At 45.4% G+C, this 12,212-nt stretch overlaps 1 protein-coding gene across 1 annotated transcript in view; it reads left to right on the forward strand.

Moving 5' to 3' along the window:
- The window catches only part of LOC311102514 (kinesin-like protein KIF26A), a gene marked incomplete at its 5' end in the record, with an annotated part of 98,069 nt that extends 91,541 nt beyond the window's left edge, over nucleotides 1-6,528 (forward strand). The window contains 5 exons of the mRNA XM_084143876.1: nucleotides 924-1,117; nucleotides 2,197-2,220; nucleotides 2,620-2,770; nucleotides 2,968-5,084; nucleotides 5,846-6,528. Of these exons, the coding sequence (XP_084000002.1) occupies nucleotides 924-1,117; nucleotides 2,197-2,220; nucleotides 2,620-2,770; nucleotides 2,968-3,152 (554 nt within the window). The 3' untranslated portion in view covers nucleotides 3,153-5,084; nucleotides 5,846-6,528. The remainder of the gene's footprint in view (nucleotides 1-923; nucleotides 1,118-2,196; nucleotides 2,221-2,619; nucleotides 2,771-2,967; nucleotides 5,085-5,845) is intronic.
- Nucleotides 6,529-12,212: the final 5,684 nt, after the last annotated feature.

Below are 12,212 nucleotides of genomic sequence, written 5' to 3' on the forward strand. Positions count from 1 at the left end.
TTATGCATTATCTCTGATAATATCCTGTACAACAGCATACTGTTAGGGAATCAAAAACATGTGAAAGTTCCATAAAATCCCAAGCATTAATTAGGTCCTTTTACAAGCCTTCTTGTTTAAGTCCTGTCTTTGTTGTTTTTTACAAGCCACTGTGTGATGTCAGAAGTCAAACAGTCCACTTGTTAAATAATGGAGGAGAAGATCGTTAATGGAGGTCATAAGCCCAACTGTCTCTATAAAAGCCTCTTGTCCAAAAGTCACAAAGCACGTCTATGAATTACCCCTAATTGCTTTTTGAAAAGTAGTTTTCCTGCACAGAGCAGCTTAGACAATAACTAGTTAAGGGTTGTTAAGGGTGAAGGTTCACTGCTGTTGACTTTAACTAGATGTGTCATGCTGAAAAGCAGACTGAGTGGTGTTCCCGTCTGAAATAAGAACTTCAGTTCTCCAGATCGAAGCAGCAGGCCAGAGAAGTATAGCACAGAATCCCCAAACAACATCAAGTACAACCTGCGATTTCTCTAACTTCCCCTGGTAATCTTGTAAAGATAGAGGCTCTAACAGTTTAAAATCAGATTCTTATAGTTTATGTAATTAAGGTATGTAATGAGATTACTTTGAACTCAGTTGAACAGCACTGGAACGTTGTTGCCATGTTCCAGCTCTGGTAGATTTATGTAGTCAACCTTTTCAATTCATATTGTGTGGTAGGGATATGATATAGACAGTGGTGAAAGCCTTCTACATATGCAATCAACAGCACGCTCAGGAGGTCTGTGTAAAGCCTGCTATCGCTTTACATCTCCGTCTCAGCCTCATACATATTTACTGATAGATAGAGCCGTTCAACTCGGCCCGGACAGATATTACCATTGTACATTTCCTGCAGTAATTGAGGTGCCTGTCTGTCTGTGTCTCGCCAGGGCTCCAGCGGCGGCGGCTCATCCCGGCCCCCCTGCCAGACACCTCATCCCTGGGGAAGAAGACTGGCACAGCTGGCCAGTGGGTGGACCTGCCGCCCATGTCAGGACCACTGAAGGAGCCCTTTGAGATTAAGGTGTACGAGATCGACGATGTGGAACGGCTCCATATGCGGCGTCAGGAGGACTCAGCCGAGGTGAGCGAAGGGTCACGCTTACTGTCTGTCAAGCTCCCCATACTGTTACTGAACTTATTTTAGAGTCCTGACATTAGGTTCATGTTCATCACTACGTACATGCTTCTTAGCAATGTCAGGCTCAGCAATGTTCTGCATGTGCCACATTGATCTCAGCAATATTCTGAATGTGCTACATTGAAGCCAGGCATGGCGTTGTGGGAAGGTCTTGGCTCACTCCTTCCCAGTTTCTTATTAAAGAACAAGATGAAAATATGCGTCTTAGACGTTCGACCTTCAGTCTGCCCAATGGCGATTCCCGGCGTCTTTAAGTGTCTGTGTGACCACAGTCAGAGCCCAGTGTTACTCTAGCCAGGCTTTTGAAGGAATGTGAAGAGATCAGGAGGCAATTACTGTCTGGGGTTAATTGGTTTAGATATGACTGGGGCTTACTGCTGGTGCTGGTCGACGGAGGGGGAAGGGGTGGTGATGGAAAGAGCAGTCTAGGAATTTGTGATGAATGTGCATCCCCCCCTCCACAGCCCATCAGCCATCACCGTGGCCCATCCCTGGCTGCCTGATGGCTCTTTATGGCTGGCGCTACTTGCCACGGGTCATTAACTCCTCCCACAAGTTAGAGGTAGCCAGACAGGGATTTGTTAAGAGAAGATATTAAATCAGCTGGTGGTGGTTTGATTTAGTTTCAATTAGGAAAAGATGATCTTCAATTTGTCTTTCCAAGCCATCACTGGCTGAATGGCTGGGAATGAAGTGCTCACACGGGGGTGTGTGAGCACTTCATTCCCAGACAGTGATGGCTGGGAAAGACAAATTGAAGATCATCATTCCCAGTCCAGTTTTGGAATACCATGTAATATGTGCATCAAGGCTTGTTTCCATGTTTGTATATTCACATGTCTATTTGTGTTCACATGGATTTTTCTGTGTGTATATATACAGGGTTCAGTATTCTGTATATTCATGTCTGTTTGTGTGTTCATGTTTGTTTGAGTTCTAACTGTGAAATCATAAATCTGTCTAGAGTAAGAGCATATGTTTGACCTTTTGTATTTTCTCTTCTTCTCTTGTCTCCTCTTTAGCAGCCATTCCAAGATGTTGAGAAGGTACGTTGATTTTGCTGGATGGCTGAGGCTTCATTATTGTGTATTGGGAGTTGGGGAATAGTTTGGAGTGAGGGAAGAGAGGCGAAGAACAGGAATTAATTGCATTGTTTGAGTTGCATGCACATATCTCAAATTAGGTTTCTGTCCATTGCGACAGGAAACCAGTATTCTTATATTACAATACCTGGAAAATGGCCAGAAATGTTAATATAAACTACTGTGTCTGTATATCCTGCAATTCTTTAGCAGCAAAAAAATGCTAGTCAATGACGGCCATGAAATATCATCTTCAAGCTTACTCTGAATTTCAAACAGTTCCTGTCACTCACCACCCTATCGTGTCTCTCTCTCTCTCTCTCTCTCTCACTCTCACTCTCACTCCCGCTCTCTCTCTCTCAGGGCCTGCTGTACTTCAACAGTAAGCTGAAGGTTCTGGAGTGGCGGCAGCAGCAGATCAGGGAGCTGAAGGTCAAACACGAGACACTGAAGGAAGAGCTAGAGGACACCAAGACCCTGCTGATGATGGACCCATGCAAGTGGATAGGAGAGTGTAAGTGCTACATTATTCTACCAGGATAGGGGCATATGGGGATTTACACCTTTTTTTATTCTTCATATTCCCTACCAAAATAGAAAGTTATCTTCCTATTGAAAGTTAACTTGATTCTGTGGACTGTCTTCCAGATTTCAGTTGACTGTGGGTGACCATGACTTTAATCGTCTGCTCTCCTGTCTCTTCTCTTTCAGTTGAGGTGGACCAGGATTTGGACAAGGAGTCCCAGGAGTACCTGGAGGCCCTAAGTCAGGTCACAGAGGAGCTGGACTTCTGTGTCAACATATGCAAGTCACGTGTCATGATGGTGACGTGCTTCGACATCAGTGTGGCATCACCACCTGACACTCAAGAGGGACTGCGAGAAGTGGAAGTCTGAGAAGGATGCGAAATGAGTGATGGAGAATCCAGAAAGTGAGAAAGGAATGATGATGAAATGTAGCAGCCAGTTCATATTGCTGGAATGAAGTGACAAGAAAAACTAAAAGACAAAAGATGAGACAAACGGGATGAGGGTCTTTGCATGGAGACAGAGGAGATCTGAACCTACTTATCTGCAGTGCCTCGTTGTTCTGGACATGTTCATGTTGGAATGGGAGAGAAACGTGTGCACAGACAACAACGGTTTCTGTGTTTCCTGCATGATGAGAGAGAGGCCATCATTTACCCAAGAGTCATTCAACGACACCCAGAAGTGCCTTTTTCACTCAACTTATTTTGAGTCATTATTTTTTGTATGGTGCTAGTATCATAACCAGCATAGCTAAGCAAACCCTGAACATATTCCTTTTAAGAAATAATAATTTTATATTGCATTGTATAGTGTATTTATATGATTATGCTGTGTGTAAAAAGATCAGTTGTAGGAAGAAAAAAGTCAGAAGAAAAAGGAAGAGCAATAAGCTAATGTTATTGCGTTCCCAAACTTTGCCTTTTCTCATGTTTCAAACCAACCTCAGTCAGCATTTTGCCCATTTATCCAGCCTCTTGCGCCTTATGTTATCTTTCTTGTTCTGTAGTTTTTCTACCTTTTAAAACAGGTCTGTGTTATCTTGTCAAGGACTCGGTTTGCTGTTATCACTCAGCCACTGCCAGCGGAGCTGTGAAAGCTAGCAGGTTTTAGTAAATGTTTCCTCCCTCCAGTTGCCTTGATCCCAAAGGGCCCCAGTGGAGGTGCTGAGATGGGTGGAGGTGTAGAGAGGAGAGAGGAAAGTATGTGGATCTGGGCTTTGTTTGCTCCTTGTTTATTTAATTAAAAGTGTGGAAATGGCAGAACACATCATACACCATACAGGGCCTGCTCCCAACAGGCTGTGTGTACGCCATGATTCATAAGTGTGACAGTAAGCTCTTTCTGGTGCTCGGGGTGTCTAGAGTCACCCTGACAGACCTCCCTAACCCTCCCTGTGCCCCCAGAGCGATGGAGAGAGCATGCTGGGTGTTATTCACAGGCATAGTGGTGCTTGTCAGTGCGTACATTTTATCCCTAGATGAGCCTCAACTGGGTTCTACTGACACAAACAGAAGGGCACAGATGAGATGCCACAAGCAAAGGTAATTCTACGTCTCTCTTGTGTTGTACTCTTTTTACTGGTGCCAAGCCTTGGTTCTATGCATTCCAACATTCTCACTCCCACTATAAGAATCTCATACACTATATATACAAAAATATGTGGACACAAATTAGTGGATTTGGCTATTTCAGCCACACCTGTGGTGTATAAAATCGTTCTCTGGAGTGATGAATCACGAGTCATCATCTCGCAGTCCGATGGACGAATTTGGGTTTGGCGGATGCCAGGAGAACGCTGCCTGCCAGAATACATAGTGCCAACTGAAAAGTTTGGTATGGGAGGAATAATGGTCTGGGGGTGTTTTTCATAGTTCGGGCTAGGCCCCTTAGTTCCAGTGAAGGGAAATCTTAACACTACAGCATACAATTACATTCTAGATGATTCTGTGCTTCCAACTTTGTGGCAACAGTTTGGGGAAGACCCTTTCCTGTTTCAGCATGACAATGCCCCCGTGCACAAAGTGAGGTCCATACAGAAATGGTTTGTCGAGATCGGTGTGGAAGAACTTGACTGGCCTGAACAGAGCCCTGACCTCAACCCCATCGAACACCTTTGGGATGAATTGGAACGCCGATTGCGAGCCAGGCCTAATCGCCCAACATCAGTGCCCGACCTCACTAATTATTTTGTGACTGAATGGAAGCAAGTGTCCGCAGCAATTTTCCAACATCTAGTGGAAAGCCTTCTCAGATTAGATGTTCGACAAGCAGCTGACCACATACCCATGGTCATGTAGTGTAGATCAACAGCACAGACAGTTTGCAATGACTCAGAACCCTCCCTAAGTTCTGCTTCAAAGCTACATACACTACCGGTCAAACGTTTTAGAACACTGACTCATTCAAGGGTTTTTCTTTCTTTTTTAGTATTTTCTACATTGTAGAATAATAGTGAAGACACTATGAGATAACACATATGGAATCATGTAGTAACCAAAAAAGGGTTAAACAAATCAAAATATATATTTTTGTCTTAAAGTAATGATGGACTGTCGTTTCTCTTTGCTTATTTGAGCTGTTCTTCCATAATATAGATGTGGTCTTTTACCAAATAGGGCTATCTTCTGTATACCTTGTCACAACACAACTGATTGGCTCAAACGCATTAAGAAAGAAAGACATTCCACAAATTAACTTTTAAGAAGGCACACCTGTTAATTGAAATGCATTCCAGGTGACTACCTCATGAAGCTGGTTGAGAGAATGCCAAGAGTGTGCAAAGCTGTGATCAAGGCAAAGGGTGGCAATTTGAAGAATCTCAAATATAAAATATATTTTGATTTGTTTACCACTTTTTTGGTTACTACATGATTCCATATGTGTTATTTCATAGTTTTGATGTCTTCACTATTATTCTGCAATGTAGAAAACAGATTAATCACACACACTCATCACACACAACTCGAAAATGAAGAGTTGATCGGCTAAATTTTTAAAAAGCCCCAACAATAATGATTTGTTTTTAGTCTTGAATAGGTTTTAAAACTTTGGACCGGTAGTGTATATATAACACTTCTCTCCAACATTCTATTTTATTAACTAATTTAACCCGATGTCTCAATCAAAGACTAGGATAGGCTCCAAGAGTAGTGTCCTAACTAAAGGCCATAAGAAACCACAGTTTCCTGTGTATACATGCAGTGAAGCAATTACAGCCTTCAGATTTTGATGTTGTATGGCAAATAAAATCAATCAACCACTTGTATGTAGCGGCCAGAATGTGTGTGTTTGAATTACTTTTCTTAAAACGGTGAGGACAAAGATGATGAACTGGTTTTGGTTATCTAGTAAGAAACTAGCTTTTGTTGTATCTTGATGTGTTTGATATATAACTAAAATATTCATTTGTTTTCTTTCAAAGATACTCTCAGGCCCTTTCTGAAGATGCTGCATGAGATTTTTATTCATTTTTTAAAATGATTTCTATTCCATTTTTACCATTTTGATTTTTATAATACAGCCTCGGCTCTCCCTAATGTGGGGTTAGTTTCATGAATTAAATGACTATTACCAAACTGAAACATTTCAAGAAAGTTTATGTATGTCATATTTCATATAAAAACCCATATTTTCTAATGTCCTTGGTTTTGTATAGGATTTTCTGACTCTGTGTATAAATGTATGATATGGCAGCTCGTGTTGAGTTTTATCTGTGAATAAAATAGGTTTCTTTTTATTGCTGACATTGTGAATACATTTTTCTTCATAGGTTGTCTTGAAACAAACCATTCTGTTAGGCCCAGTGGTTTGGCCTACAAAATTCAAAACCACAATAATTGGTCATCAAACTAGATTGAAAGTCACCATGTTAGGTTGAGAATGTAATGAAGGCTTTACAGTTGTTTAGGTTTTTGCAACCTCAATTGGAGTGCAAATTTATCCAAATAGTCAAGTACTAGCGAAATGAAAAGGGTAGGGTTAAAAAATATTTTCCTGTAATTCTAGCTAGCTAAACTAGGCTACAGTGCTTATCTGCTCACCTGGTGTTGCATTTGCATATGGTTAGTTCCTGGCTTTTGTCAAACATCTGTTAGACTTTCAATGTTTTCTGGCAGCGCGAAGGGGGAATTGGGCTTGCGCACGAGGAACTGACCATATGCAAATGGAACACCAGGTGAGCAGATAAGCACTGTAGCCTAGTTTAGCTAGCTACAGTGGCTTGCAAAAGTATTCACCTCCCTTGGCATTTTTCCTATTTTGTTGCCTTACAACCTGGAATTAAAATTGATTTTTGGGGGGTTTGTATCATTTGATTTACACAACATGCCCACCACTTTGAAGATGCAAAATAAAAAAATGTGTGAAACAAACAAGAAATAAGACAAAAAAACTGAATTTGAGCATGCATAACTATTCACCCCCCCCCCAAAGTCAATACTTTGGAGAGCCACCTTTTGCAGTAATTACAACTGTAAGTCTCTTGGGGTATGTCTCTATAAGCTTGGCATATCTAGCCACTGGGATTTTTGCCCATTCTTCAAGGCAAAACTGCTCCAGCTCCTTCAAGTTGGATGGGTTCCGCTGGTGTACAGCAATCTTTAAGTCATACCACAGATTTTCAATTGGATTGAGGTCTGGGCTTTGACTAGGCCATTCCAAGACATTTAAATGTTTCCCCTTAAACCACTCGAGTGTTGCTTTAGCAGTATGCTTAGGGTCATTGTCCTGCTGGAAGGTGAACCTCCATCCCAGTCTCAAATCTCTGGAAGACTGAAACAGGTTTCCTCAAGAATTTCCCTGTATTTAGCGGCATCCATCATTCCTTCAATTCTGACCAGTTTCCCCGTCCCTGCCGATGAAAAATATCCCCACAGCATGATGCTGCCATGATGGAGTTCTCGGGGTGATGAGAGGTGTTGGGTTTGCGCCAGACATAGCGTTTTCCTTGATGGCCAAAAAGCTAAATTTTAGTCTCATCTGACCAGAGTACTTTCTTTATAATAATAATATGCCATTTAGCAGACGCTTTTATCCAAAGCGACTTACAGTCATGTGTGCATACATTTTTACGTATGGGTGGTCCCGGGGATCGAACCCACTATCCTGGCGTTACAAGCGCCATGCTCTACCAATTGAGCTACAGAGGACCACTGTTTCCATATGTTTGGAGAGGCTCCCACATGTCTTTTGGCGAATACCAAACGTGTTTGCTAATTTTGTTCTTTAAGCAATGGCTTCTTTTCTGGCCACACTTCCGTAAAGCCCAGCTCTGTGGAGTGTTCAGCTTGAAGTGGTCCTATGGACAGATACTCCAATCTCCGCTGTGGAGCTTTGCAGCTCCTTCAGGGTTATCTCTGGTCTCTTTGTTGCCTCTCTGATTAAAGCCCTCCTTGCCTGGTCCGTGAGTTTTGGTGGGTGGCCCTCTCTTGGCAGGTTTGTTGTGGTGCCATATTCTTTCAATTTTTTAAAAATGTTCAAAGTTTCTGATATTTTTTTATAACTCAACCCTGATCTGTACTTCTCCACAACTTTGTCTCTGACCTGTTTGGAGAGCTCCTTGGTCTTCATGGTGCCGCTTGCTTGGTGGTGCCCCTTGCTTAGTGGTGTTTCAGACTCTGGGGCCTTTCAGAACAGGCGTATATATACTGAGATCATGTGACACTTAGATTGCACACAGGTGGACTTTATTTAACAAATTATGTGACTTCTGAAGGTAAATTGGTTGCACCAGATCTTATTTAGGGGCTTCATAGCAAAGGGGGTGAATACATATGTACGCACCACTTTTCCGTTATTTATCTTTTAGAAGTTTTTGAAACAAGTTATTTTTTATATTTCACTTCACCAATTTGGACTATTTTGTGTATGTCCATTACATGAAATCCAAATAAAAATCCATTTAAATTACAGGTTGTAATGCAACAAAATAGGATAAACGCCAAGGGGGATGAATACTTTTGCAAGGCACTATACATTATGCTAAATAGCCTACAATAATTAATACATTAGTATGTCTATAAATGTTTCTACAAAGACGATGCTCTCTGTGACCAAGTAATTAACATTTCATTTGCTGTTAGTAGCTGTCAGAGGCTGATGTGGATGCGGTGTTGGAGTCAGGCGCAGGACACAGAAGCTTAGTCGATCCGACTTTAATAGTCACAGAGGCAAAATACAAAACAACGGGCCTCAACAAACAGGAGGCGAGCGATTACGCAAACATTGCGTAAAGTGCGTAAAGCACGAACAACAAGAAAACAATAAACCTACACCAACGGACAGGCGTACAACAACACACAACTACAAACAAAACCAAAGGAAACTTATAGGTGACATAATCAATACATGATATGAAACAGGTGCACCAACCAGACAAAACCAAACAAACATAGAGAACATCAAACGGTAGCAGCTAGTACTCCGGGGACGACAAACGCCGAAGCCTGCCCGAACAAGGAGGAGGAGCAGTCTCGGCGGAATTTGTGACAGTACCCCCCCCCTTGACGCGCGGCTCCAGCCGTGCGCCGACCCCGGCCTCGGGGACGGCCAGGAGGACGTGGAGCAGGGCGCGTAGGATGACTACGGTGGAACTCAGTCAGGAGGGATGGATCTAAAATGTCCCTCCTAGGCACCCAGCACCGTTCCTCCGGACCGTACCCCTCCCACTCCACGAGATATTGTAGACCCCCCATCCGACGTCTCAAATCCACGATGGACCGGACTGAGTACGCCGGAGCCCCCTCGATGTCCAGTGGGGGCGGAGGGGTCTCTCTTATCTCACTCTCCTGGAGTGGACCAGCTACCACCGGCCTGAGGAGAGACACATGGAACGAGGGGTTAATGTGATAGTCATTAGGCAGTTGCAACTTGTAACACACCTCGTTCAATCTCCTCAGGACTTTAAATGGCCCCACAAACCGCCGGCCAAGCTTCCGGCAGGGCAGGCGAAGGGGCAGGTTTCGAGTCGAGAGCCAGACTCGATCTCCAGGGGCGTAGACTGGACCCTCACTGCGGTGGAGATCGGCGCTCGCCTTCTGCCTGCGGATGGCCCGCTGCAGATGTACGTGTGCAGCGTTCCACGTCTCCTCCGAGCGCCGAAACCACTCATCCACCGCAGGAGCCTCAATCTGGCTCTGATGCCATGGTGCCAGAACCGGCTGATAACCTAACACGCACTGAAAAGGGGTCAGGTTAGTAGAGGAGTGGCGGAGAGAGTTCTGAGCCATCTCTGCCCAGGGGATATACCCCGACCACTCCTCCGGCCGGCCCTGGCAATAGGATCTCAGAAACCTACCCACATCCTGGTTCACTCTCTCCACCTGCCCATTACTCTCAGGGTGGTAACCCGAGGTAAGGCTAACCGAGACCCCCAAGCGTTCCATGAACGCCCTCCAGACTCTAGAGGTGAATTGGGGACCCCGATCAGACACTATATCCTCGGGAACCCCGTACTGCCGGAAGACGTGGGTGAACAAAGCCTCAGCGGTCTGTAGGGCAGTAGGGAGACCCGGCATTGGAATGAGACGACAGGCCTTAGAGAACCGATCCACAACGACCAGAATAGTGGTATTCCCCTGAGAGGGGGGAAGGTCCGTGACAAAGTCCACCGAGAGGTGAGACCACGGCCGTTGTGGAACAGGCAGGGGTTGTAACTTTCCACTGGGCAGGTGTTTAGGCACCTTAACTGAGCGCACACCGAGCAGGAGGAGACATAAACCCTCACGTCCCTAGCCAATGTTGGCCACCAGTACTTAACACTAAGGCAGTGCACTGTCCGGCCAATACCTGGATGTCCAGAGGAGGGTGACGTATGAGCCCAATAAATGAGACTATCACGGACCTCGAGCGGCACGTACGTCCGACCCACTGGACACTCTGGGGGAGTAGGGTCGGTGCGTAACGGCCGCTCAATTTCCGCATCGACCTCCCATACCACCGGTGCCACCAGACAAGACTCCGGCAGTATGGGAGTGGGCTCAATGGACCTCTCCTCTGTGTCATACCGCCGGGACAGGGCGTCTGCCTTACCGTTCTGGGACCCTGGGATGTAAGTGATCTTAAAAACGAACCGGGTCAGGAACATGTTCCACCTAGCATGACGAGGGTTCAATCTCCTAGCTGCCCGGATGTACTCCAGGTTACAATGGTCAGTCAGAATGAGAAAAGGGTGTTGAGCCCCCTCAAGCCAATGCCTCCACACCTTTAGGGCTTGAACCACGGCTAACAGCTCCCTGTCCCCTACGTCATAATTACGCTCCGCCGGGCTGAGTTTTTAGAATAAAAAGCGCAGGGACGGAGCTTAGGAGGTGTGCTGGAGCGTTGCGACAGTACTGCCCCAATACCGGCCTCTGACGCGTCCACCTCTACCTGGAACGCTAAAGCGGGGTCCGGGTGCGCCAGCACCGGAGCCGAAGTGAACAGGTCCTTCAGTTTACAAAACGCCCTGTCCGCTTCAGCCGACCACTGCAAACGCACCGGGCCCCCCTTCAGCAGGGAAGTAATGGGAGCTGCTACCTGTCCAAAACCCCGGATAAACCTCCGGTAGTAATTGGCAAAACCCAAAAACTGCTGCACCTCTTTAACAGTGGTTGGGGTTTGCAAGTTACGCACGGCTGACACCCGGTCAATCTCCATCTTCACCCCTGACGCCGACAACCGATGACCCAAGAAGGAGATGGACTCCTGGAAAAACAGACATTTCTCTGCCTTGACATACAAGTCATGCTCCAACAGCCTACCCAACACTCGGCGCACCAGGGCTACATGCTCGGCTCGTGTAGCAGAGTACACTAGGATGTCGTCAATGTACACTACCACTCCCTGCCCATGCAGGTCCCGGAAGATCTCGTCCACAAATGATTGGAAGACTGAAGGAGCATTCATTAACCCGTATGGCATGACAAGATACTCATAATGACCTGAGGTGGTACTAAATGCCGTCTTCCATTCATCTCCCTCCCTAATGCGCACCAAGTTATAAGCGCTCCTGAGATCCAGTTTTGTGAAGAACCGCGCTCCGCGTAATGATTCAGTCATACTCGCAATCAGAGGAAGAGGGTAACTGTATTTCACAGTGATCTGATTGAGACTACGATAATCAATACACGGGCGCAAACCTCCATCCTTCTTCTTCACAAAAAAGAAACTCGAGGACGCAGGGGAAGTGGAGGGCCGTATGTATCCCTGTCTCAGGGACTCAGCTATGTATGTCTCCATAGCCGCCGTCTCCTCTTGAGACAGAGGATACACATGGCTCCGCGGAAGTGCCGCACCTGTCTGGAGGTTTATCGCACAATCTCCCTGCCTATGAGGTGGCAAACGCGTCGCCCTCGTCTTGCTGAACACGAGTGCCAAATCCTCATACTCGGGGGGAATGTGCATTGCGGGCATTTGGTTCGGACTCTCCACCGTGGTCGCCCCAACGGA

Source organism: Coregonus lavaretus, assembly GCF_964263955.1.
Source record: "Coregonus lavaretus genome assembly, chromosome: 27".
Taxonomy (NCBI): Eukaryota; Metazoa; Chordata; class Actinopteri; order Salmoniformes; family Salmonidae; genus Coregonus; species Coregonus lavaretus.